General features: G+C 39.2%; 1 protein-coding gene across 2 annotated transcripts in view; it reads left to right on the plus strand.

The window, feature by feature from the left end:
- niban1a (niban apoptosis regulator 1a) overlaps positions 1-7,823 on the plus strand; it is a 141,864-nt gene extending 134,041 nt beyond the window's left edge. For both annotated transcript variants that reach the window (XM_059984521.1, XM_059984520.1), the window contains exon 14: positions 218-7,823. In XM_059984521.1, the coding sequence (XP_059840504.1) occupies positions 218-2,133 (1,916 nt within the window). In that variant the 3' untranslated portion in view covers positions 2,134-7,823. The remainder of the gene's footprint in view (positions 1-217) is intronic.
- Positions 7,824-11,676: the final 3,853 nt, after the last annotated feature.

Raw genomic sequence — 11,676 nt, forward strand, 5'->3', positions numbered from 1 at the left:
CCACCCCTCTCACTTGCACCTCCCTCTCCTGCTGCAAGCTTAAATAAAAACTCATTAGCTAGCTTTGTGTTACACTTGCTAACATTCCCATCGATGGCATGGCATGTAGTTTGGTTTGATTGCGCCTTTGAAATGTTGTTTATAGAAATACTCTTATTGTGCAAGGCTCCCTATATAGTTTTATTTTAATTTGTAAATTTTTTTTTTCTCCTGTTAGTGGTGCAAGAAGCTGCCATTTTGAAAAAACACAATCTATTTGAGGACAATTTGCCTTATACCAGCGACAGTGATGGCAATCTCACTGATAAAAATGAAGGAAAGACACCACCAGGTTCTCAACCCAGGAGCCCAGCCAAAACACCACCTAAAGACTCGTGTGCCGAGGGAATGGAAGTGGGTGAAAAAGTGATTTCTCAGATTTCTGCTCCTATATCTGATATTCTACTGAACGAAAAACCGGAAAGTGAACAATCATCAACTTCTCACGAGAAATCGGGGAATGAAATTCTTCACTCCAAGCCAAATGGAATGGTGGTAACTGAACTTGATGTAAGTGTGGTAGAGGAATCTAGTTCAACTGCAGGGAATTATCAAGAAGGTGGAAATGCAGTGGAATTAAACAGTACAAACAATAAGGAGAACCTATCAAGAATTGAATGTCAGGACAGGCAGGAAACTGAAAAAGAGAAGGAAAATGCAACCACTCCAGCTCCTGATAGTTTAAAAGAAATACATGACTTGCTGACCGTGGCAGTTGTGCCAACTGAGGATCAGGAACCTTTGCTGTGCAAAGGAAATGATGCAAGCCATGTTGAAGTACACACTGAATCCAGTCCAAAAGTAGATGAACATTTGGAGGGCCAAAGTGAAATGAAAAGTGAAGATGTGACATCAGTAGTTGAATCCGTGGAAGTTCAGCCAGAGAAAGTTGAGGAATCTGAAGTAAAAAACTTGCTGGTACCAGCTGAAGAGCTTGTGGAAAGACAGAATAGGGAAGATGAACCCAAGAGTTTAACTTCAATAGCTGATGAACTTGTGGAAGGTCAGGATAAGAAAAATAATGAATGCAAGGGCTCACCATCAATAGTTGATGAACTTGTACAAGATCAAAGTAAGGAAGATCAGGGCAAGGAAGTTAAAGAGGATGAAGAGTTACAGTCAACAGTTGATGAAGTTGTGGAAGTTCAGGGTAAGGAAAATAATAACAATGATGGCTCACCAGTAGCAGCTGAAGAAGTTGTGGAGGTTCAGGATCTGGAAAATAATGAGGAGGAAAAGTTACAGTCAACAGTTGGTGAAGTTGTGAAGTTTCAGGTTAAGGAAGGTAATGAGGAGGAAAGGTTACAGTCAACAGTTGATGAAGTCGTGAAGTTTCAGGTTAAGGAAGGTAATGAGGAGGAAAAGTTACAGTCAACAGTTGATGAAGTTGTGAAGTTTCAGGTTAAGGAAGGTAATGAGGAGGAAAAGTTACAGTCAACAGTTGATGAAGTCGTGAAGTTTCAGGTTAAGGAAGGTAATGAGGAGGAAAAGTTACAGTCAACAGTTGATGAAGTCGTGAAGTTTCAGGTTAAGGAAGGTAATGAGGAGGAAAAGTTACAGTCAACAGTTGATGAAGTCGTGGAGGTTCAGAGTAAGGAAAATGATAACAATGATAGCTTACCAGTAGCAGATGATGAACTAGTGAAAGTTCAAGATGATGATAATGAGTGCAAGGGATTATCATCAACAATTAATCAACTTGTGGAAAATGAAGAAAAGGAGGATAATGAATGCAAGAACTTATCATCAACAGTTGATGATCCTACAGGTCAGGAGAAGCAAGGTAATGAAGACTTATCAACAACAACTAATGAACCACCACAAGGTCAGGGTGAGGTGGCTACAGAAGATGAAAAAAAAGATATGTCACAGAAAGCAAGTTATTATCCAGAAAATGAAACTTCTGCTGATAGTGTTGAGTCTGATGCAGTTTCTGGAACAGCCCCAACACTGATCAAGGAGGAAGCTGAAGAAATTGCTTCTATACATACAGTAAACACCGAAGTACCACATGCTGCTTCTGAAAATGAGGAAGAAAAAATGACCCAGAATCAGGATGAAGCTAAAGAAGATGACAAGAGTTCTCAGATGTAGATGGTCACTGATGTGGAGCAGAATGAAAGGAATTAACTATGTATCAATATTGGGACCAACCTATCGCTATCAAAAATCAATCAACTGAAGCACCAGAAACGGAAATAAAACTTTATTTTCAATGTAAGATGTCCAAAATGCCAAAAGTTCTTTATCTAGATTCATAATCCTTTCCAGATTATGCCAGACATTATATTCTAATTTGATTTAAATCTAGAAGATGTTTGTTAAAACCAAGGAAAAGGACCTGAGTTACTTCCATTTATTTATTCACTGCCTGTTTCTTTATGTGAGTTTCAGTTGGCTAAGCAGTCACAGCCTGAACTGCCTTAACAAAAGAGAGAAATTCCCGTATACAAGTGATTCAAACAATAGCATGAAAAAAATATAGAAAGAGTTAATTTGAATGAAACAGATTATTGGAAGAGCTAGCTATTATGTAAATTCAAAAGAACTTGAAGCATTTAATGATTAAATTCTTTGGTAATTATGTTATGTGATGATGACAATAATTATCTACACAGTATAATGGGCTATCTTCATGAAAGATTAAGGTGGCTGTTTCAATGTAATATACATAGAACAATTCCTTGAACTTTCTGCATGCTGTGAACACTTGTAATGCCATATAATTTCTGTTTATGGTAGAGAATTGATAGAGTCAGAAAGTCACAAGGTTCTATAGTACAGTCCATTGGGGTCACCATGTCTGTGCTAACCTTTTTCATGATCTATCCAAAACCTATTTACTTGCCTTAGGTCTGTATCCTTCCGTACCTCGTCTATTTAAGTGCCTGTTCTATACTTTGCCCATTTAAGTGATCAAAGTCATTATGGCTTTAGCCAATATATTAAACTGTAACCATTTACTAGACTGCACAGTTATGCAAGCACCAAAAATTAATTTTGAATTCAGAGTTTCATCTATCATTCCTTTTCCATTCAAAACGTACACAACTAGCTGCATAAGTGCAACATTACTATCTACTGACAAATTTATATACAGTAGTCTTCTATAACAGCATGACCACACATTCATAACTCTCCAAATAACCCTAGCAAACAATACAGCTATGTGTTTTTGGTTTAAAGAAGTCTGACAGTCTTATAACAGTCCTTACCTGGATGTAGTGGAAATAGAACTAGTTCTTCAGGCAAGCTATTGAGTACTAACTAAAGCAAGATTAATTATAGGAAGTGAAATGTTTTTGATTGCAATTTAACCTTTAATATTAAATAGTGCTGAAATTGAGGCTAAAGGTTATAAATTCTTGAAGGCAGGTGCTAAGGGTGCTGAATCATTTGTATTTGTTTTTTGATTATGGATCTTGTGTTTGAGAGGTTGGAGCTAAAGTTATAACAAGTTAGGTGCAAAGGGGCTGAATAAGTGACCAAGGTACATGTAAAACTCAAAGCTTTCAGAGAGAAGGCACACCTAAGAACAGGAAAGCTTTTTTTGTCTGTAAATCCTCAGTCCTTAGGTCACTGTAGGAAGGATAGTTGAGGCGTAGGAAAGCTCCACCTTTGAGATGTGGGATTTCAGGGTAAGTGACCGTTTCTCTGATGACTACGCCTGCAGGAAGTGCACTTGACTGACAGGGATGAGGAACTGGAACTGGAAGTGGATGAACTCAGGCCAATCCAGGAGGCTGAGAACCTCACAGATGAAACTTTTACTGAGGTGGTCACACCCAGAGTGCTGCCTTCAGTAGTAGATGAGTGACCACCAGGCAAAGTATAGGGAGCCAGCAGTCAGGATGCAGTTCTCCTGTGCTCATTCGTCTCAACAACAAATATACCCCTTCGTAAAGGTGAAGGCCCCATCAGAGCACAGCAGGAGCAGTCAGGCCGTTGGTACTGTGGCTGGCTCTGAGACTCAGCATGGAAGGGGACATTCAGGCTGAGCAATAGTGATAGGAGACTTGATAGTTAATGGGATGAGCAGAGGATTCTGTGGCTGTAACAGAGAAACCAGGACGGTGTGCTGCTGCCCAGGTGTTAGGGTCCAGAATGTCTCAGAATGGTTGCAGAATATTCTGAAGGGGGAGCAGTCAGGGGTCTTGGTGCATATTGACGCCAATGACATATTGTAGATAGAAAGGGGTCAGAGGTCCTGCACGGAGAGTATAGGGAGTTAGGGAGGAGGCTGAAGAGCAGGACTTCATGGTAGTAATCTCTGGATTACTCCAGTACCATGTGCTAGTCAGGGTAGGAGTAGGATGACAGTACAGATGAATGAGTGGCTGAGGAGCTGGTGCAGGGGACAGCATTTCAGATTCTTGGATCAATGGAACCAATTCTGGGGTGCATGTCACTTGCACAAGAGTGATGGGTTGCACCTAAACTGGAGGGGAACTGATATCCTGCACAGGATGTTCACTAGTGCTACTCGAGAGGGTTTAAACTAACCTGGCAGAGAGGTGGGATCCAGAACACCAGGTCAAAAAGTGGAGGGAAGAGGAAGCTAGTTGCCAGGGCCAGTAAAAACAGGCAGGAGCAAAGTACTAGATACAATGGGCCAAGCAACACACACACAAAATGCTGGAGGAACTCAGCAGGCCAGGGAGCATCTATGGAAAAACATACAGTCATGTTTTGAGCCGAAACCCTTCAGCAAGCCTTGGCCAGGAACATTGACTGTACTTTTTTCCATATTTGCTACCTGGCCTGCTGAATTCCTCCATCATTTTATGTGTATTGCTTGGATTTTCAGCAGATTTTCTCTTGTTTGAGGTACAATGGGATGGATAGTTTGAAATGTGTGTGTGTATTTTAATGCTAGGGGTATTATCAGGAAAGGTGATGAACTTAGAGCATGGATCAGTACATGCAACTATAATGTTGTGACCACTACAGAGACTCGGTTGAAAGAGGGATGTGAATGGGTGCTTAATGTTCCAGGGATTTGATATTTAGAAAATATTGAGGAGGAGGTAAAAAGGAGCCGGGGGGGGGGGGGGGGGGAGGTTGCACTCCTAATCAGGGATGATAAGACAGCTGCACTCAGAGGGGCATAATGGAGGGCTCATCTACTGAGTCTATATAGACAGAACTCAAAAATTGGAAGGATGCAATTACTCTGATGGGATTGTACTACAAATCACCCAGTAGCATAACATTGGGGAAGAGATATGCAGGCAGATTAAGAAAAGGAATGAAAAACCAATAGGGTTATTGTCATGGGGGACTTCAACTTCCTGAATATAAACTGGAACTTCCTTAGTGCAAGAAATTTAGATGGGGCAGAATTTATTAGGTGAATCCAGGAGGGTTTCTTAAATCAATATGTAGGTAGTTCAACAAGAGGAGGGATTGTACTGGATCTGATATTGGGTATTCAGCCTAGCCAAGTGATCGACCTTTCAATGGGTGAGCAGTTAGAGAACAGTGACCACAGCTCTTTAAGTTTTCAAGTAGCTATGGATAAGGACCTTGTAGATGAGTATTAAATTGGAGCATTAGACAGGAATGAGGGAGAGTTAATTGGGAACAACTGTTTTTGGGCAAGCCCACATCCAACATGTGGAGGGTGCGTAAAGACCAAGTGCACTGAGTATAGGACAGGTATGTTCCAGTCAGAAGGAAAGAAGGAGGTGACAAGGTAACAGAAACTTGGACGTTGAGGGAGGTGATGAATTTAGTGCAGAAGAAAAAGAAGTATCCTTTAGTAGCACAATCCAAAGTTATTCACTGGAAAATAAGAGAACTTTTCAAAAATACATCAATGATCAATGGTAAAGCAGAATGAGCCAAAAATATAGTAATTTGTCTTATCACTTGATCTTTCATATTTTACACATTTTACTGCTTTCAACTCCATTGGTGAATATGAACTATTTAAGGTTCAATTGAGGGGCCCTGGTAGTTTCCACAGAGCTGATGAAGCACTTCAACAATAAACAGACTTGAGTCCAAAATGTACACCTGTTAAAGTTCAGTGAATTGTAAAATATCATCTCTAATTAAAACGGTTTTAAAATTGCTAACAAACTGAAGCATTTTGCCAAAATTTCTCTTATAGAATATGGCAATATTGTGTGGTGATAGTGTCTTACTGAATCTACTTATACACAAGGTAACCACCTGGTAAACAGTATTTTAAATCAGTGTTTCCTCTGAGCTTCCACCATCTGAAAATTGAGTTATGCCACAAGTAAAACTTCAGTATTCAGTTAAAAGTTGCCCTGCTTGAGGGAAGGAAAGCTCCATGTCAAAAACCTTGATGTTCTTTATTCTGCCAGCTTCTAGCAACTCTTAGCTTCTGAGCTATGGTTGGATTACAATCAAAATGATTGGATACAAACCATCATATATGAAAACAGACTCTTGTACCAATTTAACCTTTATGTATTTCCACGCAGCAGTAATATTTTCTTGCTGTTTGCACTATGCAGAATAATTTCAATGTAGATCCTAGACAAACATAGGACATGAAAAGCAAAAGAAGGAATTGGTCATATAGTTCTTTACAACTGTTCCATTGTTCATTAAGAATCATGACTAATTATTAACCTCTGCACCACTTTCCCTGACTAACAATATATTCCACTACATCTTCAATATCTATAGTGACTGAGCCTCCACAGTTTCCTTGGATAGAGAGTTTCAATGATTCACTACCTTCTGCGAAATTTCTCTCCACCTCAGTCATGAATACCCTAGCCAGAAAACTATATAATTTTAGTAACATTCTTGTCATTTTCCAAAAGTATTTTATATGCTTCAATGAGATTTACTCTCATTTCTCTAAGCTCTGGAGAGTATAGATCCAACCTCACAGGACAATCCCTGATATTTTGACAATAAATCTGGTGAACATTCATTGATTTTCCTCTATTGCAAAAAATATCTTTCCTTAGGGAATGAGCCTAGACCTGTACACTTTCACTGAGGTCCCATCTAAGACATCTTTATTCTTGCACATAAATTCTCTTACAATCGAGGCCTATATTTCCTTTACCTTTCTGTTTGTTTCCTGTATCTGCATTTGGCTTTCAATGATTCATAAACAAGGCCTTCTTGAATGTTGAAACATTTCCATCTCTCATTCATTTTGAAAAGTACTACTTTTCTATTTTGTTTACTGTCATTTCACATTATTAATTTAAAACACTTAACAAGGCTCTCCTGCAATAGTGCAGAGTGTGCATATGTCCTGCAGTGTTGAAAACTGATGGAATCGCATGTAATATTTTAATCATAGTTTTCCATGTTCTGCAAATTGTTTGACATTTCCACTGTAATTAGCACTTCCACATGAGATAAGTTTTTATATTGTTCTTTTGATTTTAACAACAATACAGGCTTTTTGTAGTAAAGTGAGTAGGCAAATTTTAATGTTGGAAATAAGGTGTTAGCGGTTATCTTTTGAAAAAAAAAATTTCAATAATTTTACTGTGCATGAACTTTAAATATAAACCTTGTTGCTATTACATAGCAGGAGGAAGGAGGCTCTGAAGACAATTTATCTTTAAATGTATTATGTAAAATAACTTCTATGGATTTTCTGAATTAATTTGGATATATCAGTAAGATGATACTGAAGGAAGTTGTAAAACTAGGTATTTTAACTGTCAATTTTCTGTGTGAAGCTGATAAATTCTCTTCCATGACTCTGTACGTTAAAGACCTATTTCTTCAATATGACTTAATTTTTTAAATTAATACATCATTAAAATTATTAAAATCTACGTTCAAATTCTGTGGCTATTAAGTAAGAAATAAAACTTCAACCCTCTGCTGCAGGAAAGCTGCCTAACAAGTAAAGGATCCATCTTCAATGGTCCACACAATTGTATCAAGAAGCATCAATTGCATCAATCATAAAGCTATTTTTGATCATTGTAGAACAGAGTGATCTAGGAATATTGGTGCATAGTTCCCTGAAGGTGGAATCTCATGTGGATAGGGTGGTGAAGAAAGCTTTTGGTATGTTGGCCTTTATAAATCAGAGCATTGAGTATAGGAGTTGGGATGTAATGTTAAAATTGTACAAAGCATTGGTAAGGCCAAATTTGGAGTATTGTATACATTTCTGGTCACCGAATTATAGGAAAGATGTCAACAAAATAGAGAGAGTACAGAGAAGATTTACTAGAATGTTAACTGGGTTTCAGCATCTAAGTTACAGGGAAGGATTGAACAAGTTAGGTCTTTATTCTTTGGAGTGTAGAAGGTTGAGGGGGGACTTTGATAGAGGTATTTATAATTATGAGGGGGATGGATAGAGTTGATGTGGATAGGCTTTTTCCATTGAGAGTAGGGGAGATTCAAACAAGAGGACATGAATTGAGACTTAGGGGGCAAAAGTTTAAGGGTAACATGAGGGGTAATTTCTTTACTCAGAGAGTGGTAGCTGTGTGGAATGAGCTTCCAGTAGAAGTGGTAGAGGCAGGTTCGGTATTGTCATTTAAAGCAAAATTGGATAGGTTTATGGACAGGAAGGGAATGGAGGGTTATGGGCTGAGTGCAGGTCAGTGGGATTAGGTGAGAGTAAGCATTCGGCACAGACTAGAAGGGCTGAGATGGCCTGTTTCCGTGCTGTAATTGTTATATGGTTATATTGTAAAACATTCAGGTGTACTTTACTGGAATTATTGAACTTTTCGTATATTGATGAATAACTGCATAAGAAATTCTAAGGCCCATATAACAACAAATCTGAGCTTCATTATGATCTCTACAAAAGTCCCGGTGACTTATCCATGTATGCCTGTGGTAAACTTACTTTCATAAGTTATTGTTCAAAGATCAGGTTTTTGTTTAAAACCTTCTGTCTACATGGCTCACAGGGCAAAAGGTTTACTTAATAAAGAGGACTACTCCAGTGCACTAGCCTTCAGATCTTCCAATAAGAATAGTTGATGAGAAAAGGGATGAATATAGGATTAATGCAGAAGGGTGGCTGATGGCCAGACCGAAAGGCCTGTTTGCAAGTTCTAGGTTTCTATGGTGTTGTTTTCATTCATTTAAGGTAGAAATCTTTATATTTCCTTTGGGTAGATTTTTGCCCACCCCATGCACAATGTTACGGCGACAATGAATATAGAATAGAGACAGGTTTTTTTTTATAAACAAGTAAAAATTTATTTAAACTCTGCCCAATAAAAATGAAAAATAAACAAATGACTAACTGAACCGGAAGTTAACTGCTATATGGCAACTCAAACAGTTCTTAAAGCGATAAATGCGAGAACAGTTCTTAAAGTGATAAATACGAAAGTCAAAATTAGGAGAGACTTTCCTGAAGTAACGAATTCCTTGATGACGTGACGTTACTGCTGATCCTAGCCGAAATATGCCTTGCCTGAAGGATTTACGACAAAGGAAATAAAAACGGATGAGAGGCACTGACCTTTTCCTTGGCGAATAATGGTGTGCCCAGCCCTTTCTGCTTTCACAATGCAGGGGCTATCTCGGATGCAGGTTGCTACCTCCTTGAATGAGGATTCAATAAGGTTGACCCTGTATTACCACTGACGACAGCAACTTTACTCGATCCTTCAGGTTTCCATACCTCGGTAAATCTTCACTCTCCAATCCTTAGACTTTAAAATTAGATCAAAGATACATCAAACATAACTGGCAGTGATTTTCAAAACTGCCGGCACAACAACAATGTACCTTACAGTAAGAATCAAAACTCCACTTTAAAACAAAATTGCATCATGAAACCAAATACAGAGTATCGGATGACTTAAATGACGTCCCAACAAAATCTCCTATGTCACAGCAGGCTTTCCGCATTTTATACCTGTTAAATACAGGCTATCACATGACCTCAGACTGGCGGGAAAATACATCTCTCCACCATCACAAGACCATTACATCACGCTCACCAGATACTCAATTATATCACGGTCATGTGACAGTCACAAGATACCCACGTGGTATATAACAACAAAAAAATCAAATTTTGATCTAACTGTATCAATTAAGAGCTGAGATTTCAGTCACAAAATAAATTAACATGTTCCAATGCACATCACATGTACACAATTGGCATATTTATTAAGGAAATAAATACTCAAGATTATAGAAAGAAGGCTAGGGCCTAGAAAACAAGTTGTGGAGTATCTGTTTACCTGCTGTCAACTCCCCAAAGTGAGAAGATGTGCACACATCCAACCAAAGGTTACTAAGAGTAGGGGTCCCAGAAGAGATTCCTGTATAACACCACTAGTTATTGACCTCCAGGCAGAATATGCTCCATCTACTACAATCCTCTGCCTTCTGGGGCAAGCCGGTTCTGAATCTATGTAGCAATTCTTTTATGGAACACATGCCTCATGATTTTCTAAATACTCCTTACTAAAACCTATATACACCTCCTCCAAAACTCTATCTTCACCCATACCTTTTGTCACTTTCTTGAAAAATTCACGCTCATGAGGCACGACCTGCCCCTCACAAAACCATGTTGTCTATCCCTAATCAAACTATGCTTCTCCATATGCTCATATTATCTTGTTCTGAAGAATCTTCTCCAAAAGCTGACCCACCACTGACATAAGGCTCACTCATCTATACTTCACACAATTTCTTGAACACAGAACATTTGCCCTCCTCTAATCCTCTGATACCACTCCTATAGCCTGGGAGTACACAAAGATCATTGTCAACGTCCCAGCAATCAATCTCTTCTCGTTTCCAGTAGTAAGCTGACACATAGAGCCGACATTTCAAACCAGGCCCCTTCATCAAGACTGGGAAAAAGCCAGAATAAGCAGGTGGGGGAGATTCCCTAGATGCCTGAAATGAGCAACACCCACAAAATGCTTCAGGCTGAGCCTCATCAATGGAAATGTTCAATTTCCTCTGTAGATGCTGCCTAACTTACTGGGTTCCTCCAGAATTTTGTGGATGTTGCTAAATGTTCCACCTTGCTTGTTAACCATGAGTCCTTTACTCTACCATCCTCTGTCTCAGTAGAACACATCCCTAAATAACCTCCACATTTCTGCAGTACACTTCCCTGAGAACATATGCTTCCAATTTAGTCACCTTTGTGCCTAAATACCATCATAATTAGCACCACTCCTCAATTAAATACTTTCCAAATATTGTCTGCTCCTGTCTTTGTCAGTGGCCATACTAAATGTTATGGTCACCATCTCCAAAATGCTCACTCACTAAGAGGTCTGTCATCTGACCAGTCTCATCACCTAGTACTTTGACGCAGTATTGCCTCTCGTCTAATTGGCCTGGCCAGGAATCCACCCTAGCAATATCTGGCAAATTCTCCCCATCTAAACCTAAGGAAGTGCCATTCAGTAATAGGGAAGCTGAAGCCACCCATGACAAGGACCCGATTACTTATGCACCTCTCCAAAAATCTGCCTACTTGCCGTTCCTCAGTGTTCCTGTTGAAATGGTGGGGGGGGCTATAGAATAATCTAAAAAGTGATTTCTCCCTTGCTGTTTCTTTCACCCACACTCAGTAGATGATCCCTCCATGACATCCTCTCTTTCTGCAGCTGTGATACTATCCCCATTTAGCAATGCCACTCCCATTTTACCCCCCCCCCCCTTATCCCTTTGAAA

This window comes from Hypanus sabinus, chromosome 11 (assembly GCF_030144855.1).
Source record: "Hypanus sabinus isolate sHypSab1 chromosome 11, sHypSab1.hap1, whole genome shotgun sequence".
NCBI lineage: Eukaryota > Metazoa > Chordata > Chondrichthyes > Myliobatiformes > Dasyatidae > Hypanus > Hypanus sabinus.